This window comes from Anas platyrhynchos, chromosome 1 (genome assembly GCF_047663525.1).
Source record: "Anas platyrhynchos isolate ZD024472 breed Pekin duck chromosome 1, IASCAAS_PekinDuck_T2T, whole genome shotgun sequence".
NCBI classification, from domain to species: Eukaryota; Metazoa; Chordata; class Aves; order Anseriformes; family Anatidae; genus Anas; species Anas platyrhynchos.
In genome coordinates, this window is record NC_092587.1 from 107858141 (window position 1) to 107877366 (window position 19226).

Genomic DNA, 19226 nt, shown 5'->3' on the forward strand with positions numbered 1-19226 from the left:
TTTTTATCTGTTTCTTAAGTCCTCATTTAACCCATTTTCTGGAGAGAAACAAGTTACCTTTTCCTGGTTCATGTAATAGGCACCTCCAGTTTTACTCTATAGCTCAACTTCCAGCACCACCTACAAGCTCGGCCTGAGCAGTTCTCGCCATGAGCTGGGTACAGAGCTCTCCAGGTCTATTCAACCTCCTCCTCTGGTGAGTGGGTTCTGCAGCAGGGGTTCCTGCCCACTGTCAGTGCCCCTCTCTCCCACCATGTCTCACTGACATTTTCCTCCTGCTCTGATCTGACTGAGCGCCACCATCCTCATAGGAAAATCCCTTCCCATCCCTCTCCTGAGGTGAACACCCGATGTTCCCGGTTTAAGTAACTTTCACAATCTTTGTATTCTGCCTTCCAAAGAAAACTCTTGCCCAAAAGGTTTTTTTCTTAATTTATTTATGTAACACAGTGTAGAAAGCTATCAATTCATAAGCAATGGTTCTGTACAATCATCCTGCAGAGGATCCCTGTTAATTTTCGACCAGCAGGCACTTTTCCCCCCCCCAGAAGTGCTCACAATTAACAGGGATTCTATTTAATATTTTTTAAGATCCAAAAAAGATACATGGAAAAGAAAATAAGGTTTACCTTTCAATGCCTAAAGTGTGCACATAAAACAGGCACAAAGAAACAAATGTGTATTCCCATGATTTCTACGTCACTAATACAGCAGGAGCAACAATCTGTACAATAAAATGCAACTGCAGAGGAAAAGAATTTCAATAACTCATCTGGAATACTTTTTAAAAAATGTTGTTTTACTTTAAAATGCATAGTGAGAAAAAAACGCTCAGCAAAGAGAAGCAGCTAAACCCCACAGACACAGAAAGCATCCCCCATCAATTCTTAAAGCATATTTCAATTAGGACTTAATTTTTGTCACAAATCACAAGAATAATATACAACTGGCTAAGGAGCTACATGATAAATAATTGGGAAAGAGAATCTATCCATGCACTAGTTAAATACAGCTAAACTCTTTACAGTACACAAAAAACATTCATTAATAATGTAGTGTAAAGACTGAAATGTAAAGAGAAAGAGAGAGAAAATACATTACTGATTTTATTAATTCAAGTTCAGGCATCTACTTGTGTTACAGCACAGCTGTCAAAAGGCGATAATGAGTAAATAATAAAACAGAGTGTTTTTGTTTCTTTCCACGTTATTCTATAACTGAACACCAATGGGCAGTGAAGCAATCATTCTGCTGTCCAACTCATGAGGCTGCTGTGGTGTCCTAATTCTGCATCTGTTCAAAGAACTTGTAGGTGGGGTTTTCGTAGCCATTTTGCTGCATCTTGGAAAGGTGGCGCTCCTCTGGTGTCACTGCAGCATCCACCTGTCATGAGAAGGAGAAACCAGGCTCAGATTTTTGCTGATTTCACAGCACATCTCATGCTTCCTCACTAGGCCATCAGGCATGCTTTGTACCTCCGTACGCATTCAGGCAGAAAGCATCCTCTAAAATGCAATAGCTTTAAAGAGCAACTTGCGAGAGACGTCCCATCTAGCTTGGACAGTCACGCTTCACTTTTTGGATAGAGGAAAAGATAAGGCAACAGGAACAAGTTTGCAACCTATCTTTTTGCTAGGACTTCAAAACTAGCTGACCGAACTCAGCAACACCACCTTTGGATTTTGTTGTCTGGTTCAGGAAACATGTTATGCTGCAAATTAAAAAAGGAGATACGGTTTGCATCTCCCTGCTAGTCCCCCATTATTACATTTTTTCTCCTAGGACACATAAAGCATCCATACTAGGAATGAACTGGATCTCTAATGAAAAGAAAAAGCTGATGAAATAATAGAAGAAGCTGAAGTAAGTGGTCGGAGGATGCCTTCTGTCTATATTGTACTCTCAGATCAGTTCCAAGTGCTGTGGTCTCAAGACCATTAAAAATTAACTGGCAAAAATAAAATGAGGGTGTGAAGGAAAAGAGTAGCCAGAGTAGCCAGGCAGAAAGCGAGCAAATTGCCCGATGCACTCACTGAAACTGAACTTCTCTGGATTCAAGGTCGTATTTAGTTTAGTGACAAAAAGCTTGCCATGTCTGTGCTGTTTAAGTATTTCTACTTAACAAAACTTGACCTTTCTTGATTACTTGGAAGATGGGCATAAAGAAAGCTCAGTCAAGACTTCTCCGTTTAATACTTGCAGCTCCTCAAATTATTTCCTTTCTTCAATGAATATTTCAGTAATATAAAACTCCATCAAATTAGAGTGGGCGACAACAGACTCTAAATATTAATTAGGTATTCTGCCTCTTCTCTATGAACTCAGTAGCTGTTGTGTATTCAAAACCTACCATATCCTGGCTATCTTGCTAACCATCTATTAAAACACAGCTAAGAAAGTCTGCTTGTAAGCTGTTTTACTTGCTCTCTTATCTCTAATGTTTGATAGCTCTTAAAACAGAAGATAAAAACTGAATTTTGCACTGTCAAGAATTTAGCAATGAGAAGGTGCCTAAGACTCTAGGCTAAAGTACTGAGTATGAACATTTTCCTGTGGATTTCTGTAAGTACTGACCTTTCGGAAAAATAGCCATTATAGTTTAGCATAAAAATAACCTTTTAGATAATGGAAAATGTATTATCTCAAGACATCTTACATAGCAGGTAAGCTTACTCTAGCCATTTAATAAAAAAAGTAAAGGAAAAGTAGTTTTATTTGATACTCATTTAAAATCTACAATACTGGAGATAACTCAACTTGGTGAGGGCAGAGTATGGCTATCTATAAGTTGTTACTTGATACTCTGGAGACAGATGAAAGGTGTGTTCTTCCAAGCTTGGGACAAATGCAAGCTGCTCAACTTGCTTTTGTAGCCATTCCTTTACTGTGGTATGTTGTACTACCGCACCACCTTCCCTGCAGTAACACCAGAAAATGGCTCCTCTCAGAGCCATTTTATGTCTTGACGGTCTTTCATTTATTACTTAAAAGAAGAAATGCTTCTGTGTGTGGCAAGTGTATCTGACTGCTCAGATCAGCTGCTAACCCTGAATCTTAACCATTTTCCTATCTGTGCCCCATTTAAATCTCACCCATGTTCCAATGCCCAAATTGCACTTCCAATCAGCATTAGATTTTCAATCAGATCTCTTTCTTGTGCAAAAATTACATATTTTTGTGAAATACTCAACTTTAAGGATCACATACTGTTTTTACTTGCAAGCTAGAGCAAAACTCACTATAGCTAGAAGTCCCAAGCTTGACAGCAAGCCCTTATTTTGGGCCGGTAGGAAAGGTCACTGGGCTGAGCTGACACATGGCTTCCTGTGTTTCCTATTCTGCAATATAACTTGGCCTCTTAAAATATTGTTGTTCAAAGGTGTGGGTTTTTTTGTTTGCTTGTTTTTGGATTTGCATGAAGTAACTCCCTTATGCAATAAACTAAAAATACACAAATTTCTTCACGTCCTGCAGCACAGTCTCAGGCAGTGAGATACTGGATAGGGAGATGGCGCTCTTGCTTTCAACAGTTCTTCCCAGATTACCCTTATGCTAAAAATTGGGATAAAAAAAAAATGTGTTCTTCTTTCCCTGCCTCTCTTCCTTTCCAGAAATGACAGAAGAAACTTTTTGTTTTCTATGGACAAAATGCAAGTTTCCCTTGGCCAGCCCATGAGAGCGCTGAGTGCTCAGCGTGGCTGTCAGCAATCGTTTCAATCCATGAACCCCTGGGGATTTCACAGCCCGTCTCCTCTTCAGCCTCCATAGGCAAGTCCCCAGAACACTTGTGTACAAGCACTGGCTGAGCAGCACTCGTGTTTTGGAGCCGTGCCTGTGCCTGCTGTTCTCCCTCGTGGCCTCCCTTCTCCGGGGAGCCCCGAGAGGGCAGATGCGAGTGTGGGTGCGAGGCGGTGACAGAGCTGCTGCAGCTCACAGCACTGCCTCTGCGAGCATCTCCAGGTGCTTGGGTGCGTCCTGCTGTGTTACACGTCCTGCTGTGTTACACGTCCTTTCTCTGCGGGCCACCAACTTTTTACACCGTCCACACCCATGTGCAGCGAATCGGTCTCTGGCAATTTGCTGATGCTATCACCTTGCTGCAGACCACGTGTTTTCAAGTGAACGCTTCATCGCTGTACCAGCAGCAGGGTCTAATATTCTTGTACAAACACATAAAAGGCCTAATCTGTGCCCTGAGGACCACGCAAATTTAACAGCGTTAACTATTTCCATTGTGACAATGTCACCGCGTGCCATCTGCTGCCACTGCTGTTGTCACTAATGCGGCTGTGAAGGAAACAGAAGAACAAAGCAGGGGAAATTGCAAGTGTTCCTGCAGCCTTTTTTAGCACTTGCAGAAACTAAGGACACAATGCAGACGCACGGGAAAAGCCACCCTTCCTTTTACTCTCGACTGGGCTGCTGTGACATCAGGTCAGCAGTATTTGAGCACACTGAGCACAGTAAAGCTGTGCCATGGATTATCTGGTGCTTGTCCACATCGAGAAGTGACAGCCTCACAGGTCACAGCTAACCCCACAGGTTCCCTTCTAGCATAAGATTAGCGTAATATGAAGCACTGGGGCTGAGAAAACGGGGACACATCACCATGTATCAATACATGCCTGAGAGCATTTTTCTTTTGGGAGGCTCATCCCACTAGGATGGGGATGCAAAGCAGGGGTGTGCCAGAACCTGTGCTGCACTTCTTCCTATTTAAGCTCCAAACAACACTGTGCTGAACTCTGTAACCTGGTTTAGCTTAAGCCTCCCACTCATCACTTCTTATTCAGGACTAGAAGATATGATAAGCACACAGCATAACCTGCTTGTGGGAGAGGAACGGAAGAAGGATGGTGGAAATCAGACTGAATTTTTAACGTCCTTGCACAATGCTATGTATCAAAAAGCTGCACTTTGATAAACTGGTTCACAGTGGAAGTCCAATAACCTCTGAAATATGGCATTTATAGATGAAAGGGATTTATTGAGGCTTCCATTTGCAGTCTTAGTCTTTTTTTTTTTTTTAATTTCCCCTTTAGCCTTTAAAATGACTGGATTGTAGCACTCCCTCTCTTTCCTGCAGCTGACTGCCACAGGCTAATCCATCTCGCTGCCAACGTACGTGCACTGCTGCTCACCCTGCATGTCTTCTCTTCCACTCGCTTATACCCATTTCGGCTGTGCCAAACTGTTCCTCTCTTTTCCTACAACCTTTGTCCTAAGTATTGCTCTGTCAACCTACATGCCTTTAACTCGGCTATCTCCTTGTCAGTAAATCACTAAAGCCCTTTACCATTTCAAGAAGCTTTTTGCACCCATTATGGAGGTGGCTGGAGTTGAACACAGCATTTAAGAGGTGTGGGTACTTCCACGCTGCAGAGAAGCAGCCTAGACACTTCTCTTTTCTCTTGAGAAAACAGCTTGGTCAGGTAGATAACCTCTTTTAAGACTGCCCATCTATCTCCTTCTGCTCCAGCCTATAAATCTTTCACACAGAAAACCCTGGTGTGGAGTCAGGAAGATGGCAAGACTGCAGCTAAATTCAGATGCTGCCTCTCTCTACACACATGGGCAGACCAAAATCCCGGACAGGATGTGCTGGCAGCTCTCAGAGACGCAATGAACACAACATTGCTGTCTAAATGCTGGTAAATGGGCACTGCCTAGTGCACACCTGCAGATCGGACTTTGAGAGATGGACTTTGGAGAGTCCTGTGGTAATTTTAGTGGCTTCTGTGCTGCTGCATCACTGACTGCCTCCCCCCACAAGCTGCTGCTGCTGGAAGTGCTGCCTCTGTGACAGACAACAAATGAGCTTCAAAAATGAGATACCAAAAGAGGGTGAGCTGAGACAGTCGGCCGCAGTCTGGGGCACAGGAGGTGAGAACCTCTCCTTTTTCCACCTGTTATTATGGAGGAAGCAATCTCCTGCAGACAGCTGGGGTGGGGGCACCAGCAAAAGCCATCCTGAAAATGTCTGCTGGAGCTCATACGTGCACATGGAGTAAGCAATTTTCAACCACTCAGTCATTTATTTACTTAACTGTGGCAGTCCATTTCCTGGGGAGGCTGAACCACTTTGAAACATTTATATTGTCAGACTTGGAGAAAATTATTATGACGCCTTTTCAAAATAGGACAAGTGTGTTCCTCCTTAGGACTTCAAAAAAGGCTAACAGGATTTTCAGTAATGACTCTTGTTAAAGAAATCATGGGGAAAGGAGAACAAGCCTTAGTCAGACTTGACTTTTTGGAAGGTAAGAATGTAAGTGGAACAGGACCTGTTTTGTAATTTTGCATTCATTATCACAGACTTAAATTCTCACAGTAACTTCTGACATGCAACAAACAGGTTGCTAGATTTGTTAAAACATACTCAGCCAACCTAGAACTCATGTACAGTTATTTTTACATCAAGTGGTTTTGCTTCTTTGTGCTTTTTGTGCACGGCACATTAAAAGATAAATTAATCCCCTCTCAAATGGAACGGTTTAATTTTGAGGACATTTTAATATTAAACATCTATTTAAAATGGGTCTTTGGGTGCTTTTTATGTTTTCTGTTTTTCTCTAAGTGCATGCTAGAAAATTTTCTACAACAACCTAGGACAAAAACAGATGTTGTGCCTTTCTTGCAGGCGAGACAGCGAAGCTATGCAGTCTGCCAAGACCACAGAGCAGGTCTGGCAGAATGAAGAATCAATCCTATCTACTGATGCAAATCACAGTGCAGCAAATCTACAAGGAAACACCATCTATGGTGCGGTACAATGTATCAACTAATATTCTTGTTAGCTTCCCTAAGTGATGCTGTCATTTTGACATGAATTACTTGTTCACCTTGGGCATGTTATTTCTAATCCAGCATTTCCAAGTTCACTGTCACTGAAGAAAGCTTGTAAGAATCTTTGATTACTTTCCCCATGTCACTCCATCAGATGAAACCCACCTGAAATTTTAAGGTCATACTGCAATAGCGGTATGTCCACCTTCAATGTCCGATTCAGGGCTTTGGCCTAAGGAGCCTCCTGACCTATTGTTGTCACTAAACTCAAAGGAGGGTGAGGTGACGCTAGTGCACAGCAAGGAGCTCCCTTCCACCACCTCTGGGTGGCAGCTTGGTGTGAGTGAGCTCTGTTCAGCTCTGTGTCGAGCCCCCAGGAAAGCACACCCGACTTCGACCTCACACCTCAGCTGACATACAACCGCTGGGAGCAGCAATCACCTTGGTGGTTTAGAATTAAAACCCATTTGAATTTTCTACAAAATGGGCTGAAAGTTCTCAGATGGAAATTTAAAGCTGAGATTCTTGCTTGCTATTTTCTCCAACGAGGTCTAAAATTCTGCATGGCTGTGTGCTCAAATCTCACCCCAAGCCATCACTGCTCTTCTGACCACATCTCTTTAGAAGGTTTCAAACCATGTAGGCAACCACAGCAGGGACACAGGAACGTGCAAACACAGGCTGAAGACAAAGGCTTGCTCAAACATTTTTAAGACCCTTCGTTGCCCCAGACAATGGGATACATGCATTATGAAGCATGTATGTATCCAGGAAGATCAATGCAAAATTCACTTGACTCAGGGTAAAACCAACGTAACTGTGGACTTGAGTAAGATTTTTTTTCAATCAAAAATTTAAAATACCAGCTTTGGAAGATAAAAACATAAATGTCTCAGGTGCTGGCTAATGTAAGTACTACCTGCAAACCAGAAACTCACATGGGAAAACAGGTATCAATACACAAGGGGTGAAATGTTACACAAACCCCTCTTCCAGTTCTCATAATTTAAGTTTTTCTATGTATAGAGATCCTCTCCTAAAACCAAGCAAGAGGTGAGGTATTTTGAATTACTGTAAATTGACCACAAATCTACTTGGTAGATTGGGAAGAGACATGGGTTTTCATCTTGAAAATCCCATATAGGAGTCTTATATTTTATTTGTGTTTCTCAAATTTATGAGTTTTACATTAACCATAAATCAAAAGCTGTTGGTAGTAAAGTTAAATCTTGTTTAGAGAACAAAAAGTAATAAAGTATCTGTATAGGGAAAATCCTTGTAGTATACAACACAATCCACAGAAGACCTGCCTGAAACATTTATTTGCAAAGTAAATGAAGAAAACTCTGTGTGTGAGAACTCCCACCAACAGTAAAAACAGATTTTTCCTCTTGTGCAGTATCTGTCCATTTGCTGCTGTAAAATTTCCTATAAAATGAACTTTTACATTACGAAGTGATTGGTCTGGGATGGTTCCAGAATAAATTTTTGTGGTTTTGCATCCAACTTAGCATGGCTTATATTGTGTCTGAGTTTACGAAATGAGGCAATTTAATTCCACTCAGCTAGATGCAACCTCTCAGACTCTGAACATAAGGCTAACCAAAGCAGTGGTTTCTTTGTTTGTAAATATGTTTACGGAGTGGTGTGTTGACTGCTGCACATGGCACCATTTGTGCTTGGTGGTCTTTTCTTACCTCCACAACCCCGTGATGAATAGATGTGTACTGCTTCTTCTTCAGCATCACCAAAGTAATGACAATCACTGTTGCTATGACAACACCTCCCACCATGAGTCCAATGATGGCACCTTTATTTGAACCCACATCTTCAGCAAAGAACACCTACAAAGAAAAATAAAGGAAGGTGGCTAATAAAAAACTGAGTATTTTGTTACCTTGTCCAGCTGCCACAGCGATACAAAGCCTAGTGAAGTATCAGTAGTTAAACAGTACTGTAAACAGTACAGTACAGATTCAGTAGTTAAACAGTACAGATTCTAATCAATCAAACCTGGATTTTGTGGATTACCACGAAGTTCTCACAGATGGAGAAGAGGTACAGAAGCAATTTAGGAAATTTGTTTTGCCTGTGGTGTAGCAGTGCTGTGGTTAAAGGGAAAGCTCATCCCTGTGTCTCCGGTTTACATGGGACTTAGAGACAACAGAAGTGTGAGAGTAGTGGCTTCTTTATTTATTTTTACTTTTTTGGTAAGCAAATCAAGACAACTGCAAAATGACTGATATTCTTGTGTAGAAGTAACAAGGGAGCATACAGTTGTCTTTATATTTCAAATGTGAATCATCAAAATGCTCCTAAATCTGCATCTGTTCAGCTTGTTTGGACTACATCTGATGCATTTCAATACAGGAGTGGTGAAGACCTTCAGGATAACAGTGAAACTTGCACACAACCAGGAAGGAGTAAATTCTCACACCAAAGAAATGCGAGTCCAACAAACATGAGCACGCTGATCTAAGTGACCAGCAAGGGATGCACTGAGATTTTGCAGGGCAAAGGGAGAATGAGCTGTACCTGCACAGTGACAGTACTCATGTGAGACTCAGGTATGAAAAACAGAGAATATCCACTTAAATCATAGGTACTGGTAAGGCAAATCAGCAAACAGCAGGAACCTTTACTGTGCATTCAGTAAGACTGCCTTTTAGCAACAGGCCCAGGTATGAAATGTGAACAATTGTTTTCACTGTCCCCTTTTGTATACACCGCTTTATTTTACATTCATGCATGTTTTACAAGCCTTTTGTCTGCTTGTCAATATTAGGCTTTTATTATTATTATTTTTAACTAAAATAGGTAAAAAGGATTAGAGAATAAATTACATTCACAGAATTGTAAGGCTACCTCACTCTGAAAGACTAAATACTTTGACAAGCATTTAACCAAAATGCAGAGGGAAGCAGGAAACCAGCTGAGAATTATAATGAGCTGTATAACATTTGCAGTCTTTAAGAAACACAATCTTCCTTGGAGAGGTATTAAAACACGCAGTATAAATATTTATATTGTTCCTAGTTGTAAGCAAGAAATACATTTAAGCAAAGTTAAGAATTCACTGCAAAGTACACACAATGGACAGTATTGGCATAAGCTCATGTGAAGTAATAATTTTTTCTCTCAATTTTACCTGCAGAGGAATGAAAGTCTTACTACATTATTTCAGAGCCCTGTGAAATGCCCCAGCTGATATATATGTGCAACAGAGGAAGGCCTGAAGCATTCTGAGTCATGAAAATCAACTTAATGTACAGCTAAAACGTGAGCACCCACAAAGAAGAGAACTGCAATTTCAGACCAATTCAATAGTTTCCATATGAAATGCAATGCACAGCTGAATTCAAAGCAATATCCTAAGGAGACTGTTTCAGTAAATCTTTCCAGGGCACAGAAGAAAACACAGATGAAAGTATTTTCTGCTTACTGCTTTTGAATTAAAGCTAATGGAGAAGGGCATCAGCTAGGATATGGCACTCAGTAAACAAGCGATGCCCTGTAAGGCATCATTACAGCACTTTCTCAACAACACTGGGCTCCTTGCTCAGTCTCAATTGAACAGATAACCGAGAGGACAGCTTGCTGATTTTTAAATAATGGTTGTAGCTATCAGTAAGAAGCACGGCATTAAATGCTTCAAAAAGCTTGAAAGGTCCCACTTTAAGGTTGATGTGGATTGCCCGGGTGCCTGGATTACAATGCACTCCCCATCAGCTACCACAGGAAGGGCAGTTGGCAGCTCCAAAGTGCCTGCATCAAACCACTTAAACGTTAAAGGTCGCCGCGGGGAAGTGCATGTGACATGGGATCGATAACTAACGAGCACGTGGCTGAAAATGCATTTCTGCAAGTTCCTTCCCTTCAGTAAACTTGCATGGGTTTACTCCACCAGGGTGTTTAACTCATCTGAGCTAAGCACGTCAGAATTTCCCAAATTAGTGCTAATGCATTTTGGATTAGCTCATCAAACTGGGAATTCTCAGTTCTCAGCATCAAAGAGATGGCAGAATATCTTTTCACACAGTGATTGCCTAGTTCAAATGCAAATTTAAGTCCCATGCTAATTTTAATTTTCAGCACTACTTAGCTTTAAGAATATATTAAGAAAAAAAGCTTTCAAGTTTAATATCAGGATATAGAAAGTCACGGAACTGAAATCTCATCATGTAATATACCTTTACAAAAGAGAAAGCAGAAAAGGTTTACAGCTAACGCTGCTGTATGGGTTCTTCATTACTTATTAAGGAACTGATGCTTATTCTTACTTCCATTGCTTTTAGTTGTTATTTTTGTGTTCATAAGAAACACAGTTCAAAGGAGGAACAGTGATTTGCTCCTATTTGCCCTTAATCTGTTAATAATTTAATATACCTTACAGAACAAAACACACAGACAGACAAAATTAAGGCCAGTATCCTCTTATCCCAAAGCACGGGATCTTGCCAGAGGTTACGCTCCATGGAGTTCAGCTCCTTCATGCACCACCTCCATCTGTTTTGACAGAAAAAGAATCTATTCCTGAAATGGTGTTACACTAGTTCTTGCTGGACCATGCTGTGTTTCCATGAATTTTTGTTTCTTTGTTTGTTTTAACTTATTTTTAAGCATTTTCCTTTTTCTGTACCTCTTCTCTTTAGTTATGTGAGTGACAGACAGACAGTGGGACAGGTGTTGCCCAAATGACCACATCTGACCACATCTGACCACATGGCAGTGCAAGGAGAGGAAGGCCAGAATTTCCTCTCACGTGAGACTTAATGGCTTTCTATCTTCTCTGCTGAAATTATTCCAGCTTTACTTCCATTTAAGAGAGAACCAGAAGAATCATCATCTGTTCACACAGAACCTTTCTGTTGGCAATTTCAGCATCCACATCACTCAGGGGAAACACAGCTGTATTTGACCCACACATTCAGGATTTAGTCAGCAATTCATAACACTATGCAGAAAGGCATAACACCATTTGTTCACTCACCAGCTTTTGATGATGCACTTCATATCCTGAGTCATGTCGGAACTCTGCATCCATCTTGACTTCAGATATCTCTTCTGTTTTAACATTGGTCAACCCAGAACCTGCATTGCACCACAAGGACAATTGGTTAAAGTCATCGATTCAGTTACCCTCTGCTTACCTCCACCACTACGAGGGCACACAGCAATGGTATCATTCACACGGAGGAGGTGTGATGCAGCGTGAAAGGGAACTGGGAGGAACGTGAGGTACATCTGGTGCTTCAGTCACTGTGGTGGCACAGAATGAGCTGGTAAAATTTCTCCCCTGTTAACATTTCTTAATTCACTGCAGCTATGTTGGTACAAGTATCAAAGGCTTTCAGTACAAAACACAGCAAGAATTAAGCTGCTGGGGACCAACAGCGATCTCCTGAACTGGCTCACAGGATGCAGGCGGATCTGCTCTGACAGCCTCTTTAGCAATGTCAAGAAAATTTAGTGTTCAGGCCAAAACTGTTCTCCTCCCTAAGCTCAGGCTGCTGTGAGGAAAAAAAAAACCACATACCCATAGTGTGAGGTGGGAAACCCCAGATATTTTATTTTCTTGTTTCTTGCAAGCCTGTATCGTATGCGCAAACATGCCTAAATAACCTCTTACTATGTTGGTGCAGTTTACAGAGTTCTTATTTGTTTTTATATTTCAGGCTGCTCAGAAGTGACTTCTGACTGAGACATAGTAACTCTGTCTCTTGATTAGACGGATACAGTAAACCAAGTAACCACAGCTTGCGGTGATTTTAATTATAGTTTGCAGTCCTGTTCTTTGTGAAGGGGAGATGTTGCACTTGCCTAACTGGAAAAGAAGGGCAGGATTTCCTCCTGGAAAACAGCCTTAAGAGAATGAACCAGACATACAACAGCTGAGCAGTGCATCCTCTATGTGTATCTCTGAATGTTTTGTCCTGAAAAGCTGGCTCTGGCTTGTAGAGAACATATGGATATTCACATAGCTAGTTATTTTCCTTCTCAGTGCAACTGACTGACATTTATATTTCTTGGAAGTACAAACACTGCAGAAGCATGGTGTTTATAAGCAGTTATTTCCTCACCCTGTCTAATGTGATAAGGACAAACTGTTTCACATTCCTTGTCTATATTTATTTTAGCATTTTATTGCCCCAACTGATTCTTAATATTGGGGCTGACCTTAAGCTCTGATGCAGAGGGGAAATCTCTTCTAAAATTCTCAGCGCTACCGACAGCTCTTGTGCTCCACCACCACTCTGGACACTCAAGGAATTCTTGAAGACTTCCATGTGCCACAGTCTGAAGTAACACTTAATTAAAACATTATTCCCCTTTTATTGCCTTTGAATGAGCATTTTTTTCCATTAATGTTTATTTAATTTTATACTATGAGACAGGTGAGAACAGACCTTCCCAAGAACTTCTCCAGACCGTACTGACAATCTCATTCTAAGGCACTGATCTTTTTTTTTCTTTTTTTTTTTTTTTTCCTTGCATACAAAGGTGAAAACAAGAATAAACTTCATGTGGTAATGTATTTATGGTTATTTTCTTGAAGAGTCTGACTGCCCCATACATTCTACCTTAGTAAGTGTCTTCTTTTTAAGGAGAGTAAAAGGAGTAAAAGACCTTTTTAAGGAGTAAAAGACCTTTCTTCTTGTATTAAGCATCTGATTTTTGACGCCACATTTCCCTACTGACAAGTAGATTATGACATGTATATGCGAGGCCATTTCTAAATGCAAGAATAGTTGAGTACTTAAGGAACTGCAGTTTGAAAACAAACCATGATGTTCTGTCAATGACACGCAGGAAGAAATGAAGATGAAGGAAATAAAACCCACATGGTGCCTGAAAAGAAGTTTAGTTTTCTATACTTGAAGCAGCTATGGTTAGGTTTTCCATACTAAGAACACAATTCACTCTCCTTTGAGCATCATCTCAAAATAGCCCCTACACCTGCGTCAACAGGAAGTGAAGAAAATGAGAATGTGTATCTGGCCGCACCGAGGCTCACCTCTTCAAACCTTCTGTCTTTTTGTTATTAGAACTAAAAGGGGGAAAACAAGAGTAGAGTAGCAGTGATTCGCATAGTTTAAATATCTGGTGGGAAAGGGCTTTCCTGGGACTTGGTTCTCTGCCCGTGGCTGAAGCAGCTGAAGAGGCAGTGGGCTCCCCGGTGCTTGCTGCTCTCCATGGCCCCACCGGCTGCCCCTCAGATGTGCTGGGCAAACCACCTCGAGGAAACTCCCCCAGAGCAAGGACCTCGGGAACTGCTCAACTTGCATGATACAGCTGGCAGATCCATTTAAAATACAAATATTGATTAGAGCATATACATACATATATGAAATACACTGGTGAGGAAACAATCTGTGTTTTGTAGAGAGAAGTCCTGCTCCTGAATCTCTTGAAGGTCACTAACAAGCTAGCAAGGACATGGGAAAGATGAGTTGGCTTACAGGGAATCTTGCTTTCCAAAAAGAGGTTGAGAAGATCCCTCATCAAAGCTGTGGCAGAAGCTGAGAGGGCAAGGATTAAGAGGGAAAGTCCTACGTGACTTCCCACAGCTGATTAAGAGATGAAACAATGTGTAAATACTCAGCCATTTTTCCCAATGGAGGAAAGTTACCAGCAGGGTCCCACAAGGATCTGTGCTGTGCTATTTGTAAAAGTGATCTGGTAAGGGAGTGAATGGTGCAGGGACAAAGTTTATTGAGAAAAAATAAAATAGTCAAAGTAAAACCAGCTGCAAAGAACTGCATAAGGATATACAAATTCTGAGTGCGCAATAAAAGGGAAGGGATATTTAATGTTGGTACAATGTAAGGTGCTGTACACAGGGATAAACAGCCCTAACTATACATACACAACAACGGGCTCTACACTGGCTCTGGTCCACCCAGGACAGAGACCTTGGAGTCACTGCGGATGGTTCTCTGCGGGCACTTGGCTTATTGGCAGTCAGAAAGGTGAAGAGAAAGACAGGAATAATTATGAAGGAACAGAAAAAAACAGAAAACGTCATTACACCACCATATAAATGATGCAACCTCATTTTAAATACAGCTACCACTTCTGGTCACCCCACCATAAACAAAGACAGAACGAGAAAAGATACAAAGCAGGGGGACGGTGACTGGCATGGAATGGTTTCTGTACGGTGAAGGAGCAGACAAATCACGAGTCTCCAGACTGGAAAAAGATAAACGAGGGGGAACAATACAGACGTCTATGCAACTGTGAACAAGGAGAAAATATATAGGAAATGACTAATCATAATTTCTCCAAAGTACAGAACACCAACATGGTTATGACACAGCAGATTAAAAGCTAACAAAAGAAAAGTATGTATATATAATCTGGTGCAATGCAGAACTGGACTGTGAAACTCACTGGCACAAATAATAGGAGCATTCAAAATACAAATGAACAAATGCAAAGAAGAAAGGTTCATCTAGGGATACTAAACGCAATGGTAAAATACAATTTCCAGTCCTGAAAGTCTATCAAATGCTGGCTGCCAAAATCTCAGTGGATGTGCTAGGAGTAATATGGCAGAGGTGAAATCTCTAAGCATCCTGTATGCACCACCGCCAGAGGCAGGATGATGGGCTTGGGTACCTCTGCTCTTGGGCTCTAACCACTTTTATTGGAAGTGAGCTATGATAGCTTAGACAGTAGGTTTTTGTTAGCTTCAGTTAAATGGAGCCAAACACCACAGGCAGGAATTAGAGCAGCATTTCGGGGGCAGAACAGGTCAGTAGCCTTCACAGCAATGAGCTGCAGCATGACAGAGGATGCTAAGTTCACCTGTAGGCTTATCTGCTGGAAAAAACATGAGATCAAACCCTCGGGCTTCCCTGAAGCCACATTTCTTGGATGCTTCCCTTCCCTTTTTCCATTCCCATTAAAGAGTAACATAGGAGCTGTACTTCCGGGCTACTGCTGTATTTCCAGGATGCAGCAGGCTACACAATCTGTGGAGACCAGGCAGAAAATTTTTGCTTTGGGCTTACATGATCAAAGTCTGGTGGTCTACTTGACCTTATACCCCAAACGAACCAAAAAAATGCCATGGGATCTGAACACAAAATAGGACATCCTATTGCACAGTTACATACTGTTTCACTTTCTAAAACTTGCCTTTGACAGCTAGCACTCTTTTGGTCAGAAAGAGAAAAAACTTCTATTGCACTAACAAACCTGACAGATTTTTTTTTCTTCTTCCTATCTCCCTCAGAAGGGAAGAAAAAGACTTTAAGAAGAAAAATGAGGGTAAACTGGTGCTCTTCTGAAAACAACTGATTATATAGTAAGAAAACAATGACTCTGCACTGAATCAGTTAAATGTTTGGTACAAATTAACTAAACATGGAGTTAAAAACTGTCTCTCTGCCATGCTACATTGCAGAATTGAGACCTTCTATTGAACAAGACTTCTCTTTGTTTCCAGTTCATACACTTTCCTGTCCTGGTACACTTTCCTGTCCTGGTAAATACATATTTAGACACACATGCTAAAATCAAAGATTTAGTTTTTAAAGGCAGTAACTGAAGAAGGAAAAAAATTCTGCATCTTTCTAAAAATTTTATCAATATGAATCAGGTAGGATGCAAACAGCAAAGACCGCTGTACTCTTGCAAGGAAGACAAGAACACAAATAGCAGCTACCTACAAAACAAGATCCTTAATCCTTACTAAAAATGATGTTTTTTTCCACTATCAAGTCTAAAATACACAATTCAAACACAAAAGCCAAAATAAAAGAAGAAAAATGAGAGCAACATCCTCACTGCAAACTCACAAATAATGATAATTATTAGTGCTTTTTCTTCTAAATTACATACTATCTTTAGGGAGTTGCATTCCTAATTACTTTAATTTTAAAATGCTACAATTCAGCTGGTAAATATTTTAACTTGCATCTTCTTAGCAAAACTGACAAAACTATTTGGCTATCAAAGCCACAGTATTAAAAACATCCAGAAAAATCCAACATAATGAGCTAGTTAAGATTATACTTTCAAAAACAAAACAAATTTCTAACAATAAATGTGTGCTGACTTACTGTATGTGTAACAGAAAATAAGATTCCATTTTTTTTCTTGTTTTGCTCTTGAATAATTAGGTTTCTTGAATGATGGCCTTTTAATGATATTTTTGTTAATTAGTAATGTTAACTAGTTTTATATATACACACATTTATACATATGCAAGCATACACACATCCCTATATTCCAAACATCATAGAGCAGCGTATATGAGTTTAATTGTTCCTTGCACTTAAAGGGAAAAAAAGCAAACAAAAACCCCCAACTCCAAACACAGAGTTTATAACTACTCAGATGAAATACAAACAAAGCAGCTGCTTTGGGGAACACTTTACTCTTACACAGATAAGGTTTTGTGTTTGTTTAAATATATATTTAGGCTTTACAAAGGACAAGAATAAATATGCTACAATGAATTCTAACAAGGAAGTACTTCGGTGTTTATTATCTACTACGCTGTCTGTGACTGGTTCAGCTACTGGTTAAATCGCAGCTTAGCAAGACTTTGTGACTCAGTTTTGCAAGGATCTGAAACAATCTTAGTTTTGTCTGTGGTCTTCCAGTTACTTTTAGAGTTATAAACCAAACCTCCAAGTGAAGCACAGCTGAAATTGCCAGAATTTGATGGTATCTACACAGAGGGGAAAAACGCAGCACATTTGAAAATGGTTTGAGCAATAGAAAGGAGGACAGAATTCAGGAAAACATTTAACTCTGTGTCCATGAACTGTATTTTGAGAAGTCTTTGAACAATTATCTGGGAAGACGACTTCAAGTTCTTAACTAGAAGTACAACTATTACTTGTATATAAGTATTATAAGACTCTATCACTCTGTGAAGGTCATTTCAGCTGTTTCATGCTTAAAATGAAGATTATATACTCACTTTTGTAAAGACAACTCAAACATCAGTGAGGAGAAGGAATTTTAAGATACAAAACTTTCTCATCTCTTCTTGGAAGTTAGTAAAATGGTGGCTTGCTTTTACTTCATGGATGACTACAGGACTTTGAAGCTGAAGAAAGTAACTATGTGCAAACTTTTTGTTGTTGTTTGTTTAGAAGCTTTTCAATCTTATTTTAAAGATAATACATAAATTCTTAAATTCCTTTGAATTTTTAGAATATACATTTTTTAAAGAAAAAAAATCTTGCTATTCCTCACTTTGAAAAAAAAATAGTTTCTAGAAGACCAGAGATAATTTACAGCTGTCTAAAAAAAATTAATAATCAAAACAAGTAAAATTTGGTGATCTTTTTCTGGCATATCAATACATATGCTGAGCAGATGCATATAGAATTGAATTCACAGTTAACTATATAATGGAAAAAAATCTACTACGGATTTTTAGTTGGTAGCTGCAGACAGTTAGTTTAAGACAACAGTATTGAACTAACATCACCAAGACCAGAAAAAGACCTGGCAATTTCTGTCAGGAAAATCATAAATAATTCCCTAAGCTGCTCTATGCCCTCACCTCATACAGAGTGCAGCATATGTGCTAATGATTCTGCAGAACAGTCATTAGGCTTCAGAGCCTCTGCAACCATATATAAAAAAATCCCTCAGCCTCCTACAATATGTAATAGAATTAAAAGATACCATGATTTACTGGCAGAAGGGCCAGAGACACAGAAGCAGCTTTATGTGCAAGCTCTCCTCAAAATTACTGAATGTTTACAAAACAATCTACTGACAAAGGGTTGGGAGAACATAGGAAAAAAAAACAAACCACCAAACCACACTGTGTGGAAGAAAATAACACAATTAACTTCATAATCTCCTTGCGATGTGAACTGTGGGCATCCTGTTAGTGATACAATTTTAGCTGTTAGGAATGTAATTACAGCTGCAACTGTGCAACAGATGTGGATACGATTTACCCTGCACAGAGCACCGTTTTTTCTTCTCTATCCTCAAACTTCAGGAAATCTGTTGATATTAGGCAACGTCCATTCTGATGGCAAATTTTCTGATCTTTACTCAATTTCCATAAATTAGACTGCTGGGTTAACACAAGTAATAGGGAACTTGTTTATGAGTATCTGGACTGTTTTATATATGCCTTTATGACTCTTTCTGCAAATAAACAGAACAAAGTTACTAATAATTACCCAAAATTCAGATATAAGAAATTAAATGTTTATCATGCAAAAGTGACCTCTGAGGAATGGGCAAGGAGACCCTATTGGAAAAGCTCTTATAGCTAGGCTATCAACTAAAGTAGTATTCCTTCTATTTGCAGCTCTTCCTGTGGAAGTTTTCAGACCAGACTGAATCCTTTTAGTTGTCTCGCTGTATGAAGGAATTTATAAATGGCAGGAACAAGCCTTAACAACTCAGGTTGTATAAAAAAAAATACAGCTCACTGATGATTGTTTAGTACA

General features: G+C 40.0%; 1 protein-coding gene across 4 annotated transcripts in view; it reads right to left on the reverse strand.

Moving 5' to 3' along the window:
- Positions 1-415: 415 nt before the first annotated feature.
- APP (amyloid beta precursor protein) overlaps positions 416-19226 on the reverse strand; it is a 213010-nt gene continuing 194199 nt past the window's right edge. For all 4 annotated transcript variants that reach the window (XM_038187849.2, XM_038187846.2, XM_038187842.2 and 1 more), the window contains 3 exons: positions 11777-11877; positions 8484-8630; positions 416-1383 (listed from right to left, as the gene is read on the reverse strand). In XM_038187849.2, the coding sequence (XP_038043777.1) occupies positions 1282-1383; positions 8484-8630; positions 11777-11877 (350 nt within the window). In that variant the 3' untranslated portion in view covers positions 416-1281. The remainder of the gene's footprint in view (positions 1384-8483; positions 8631-11776; positions 11878-19226) is intronic.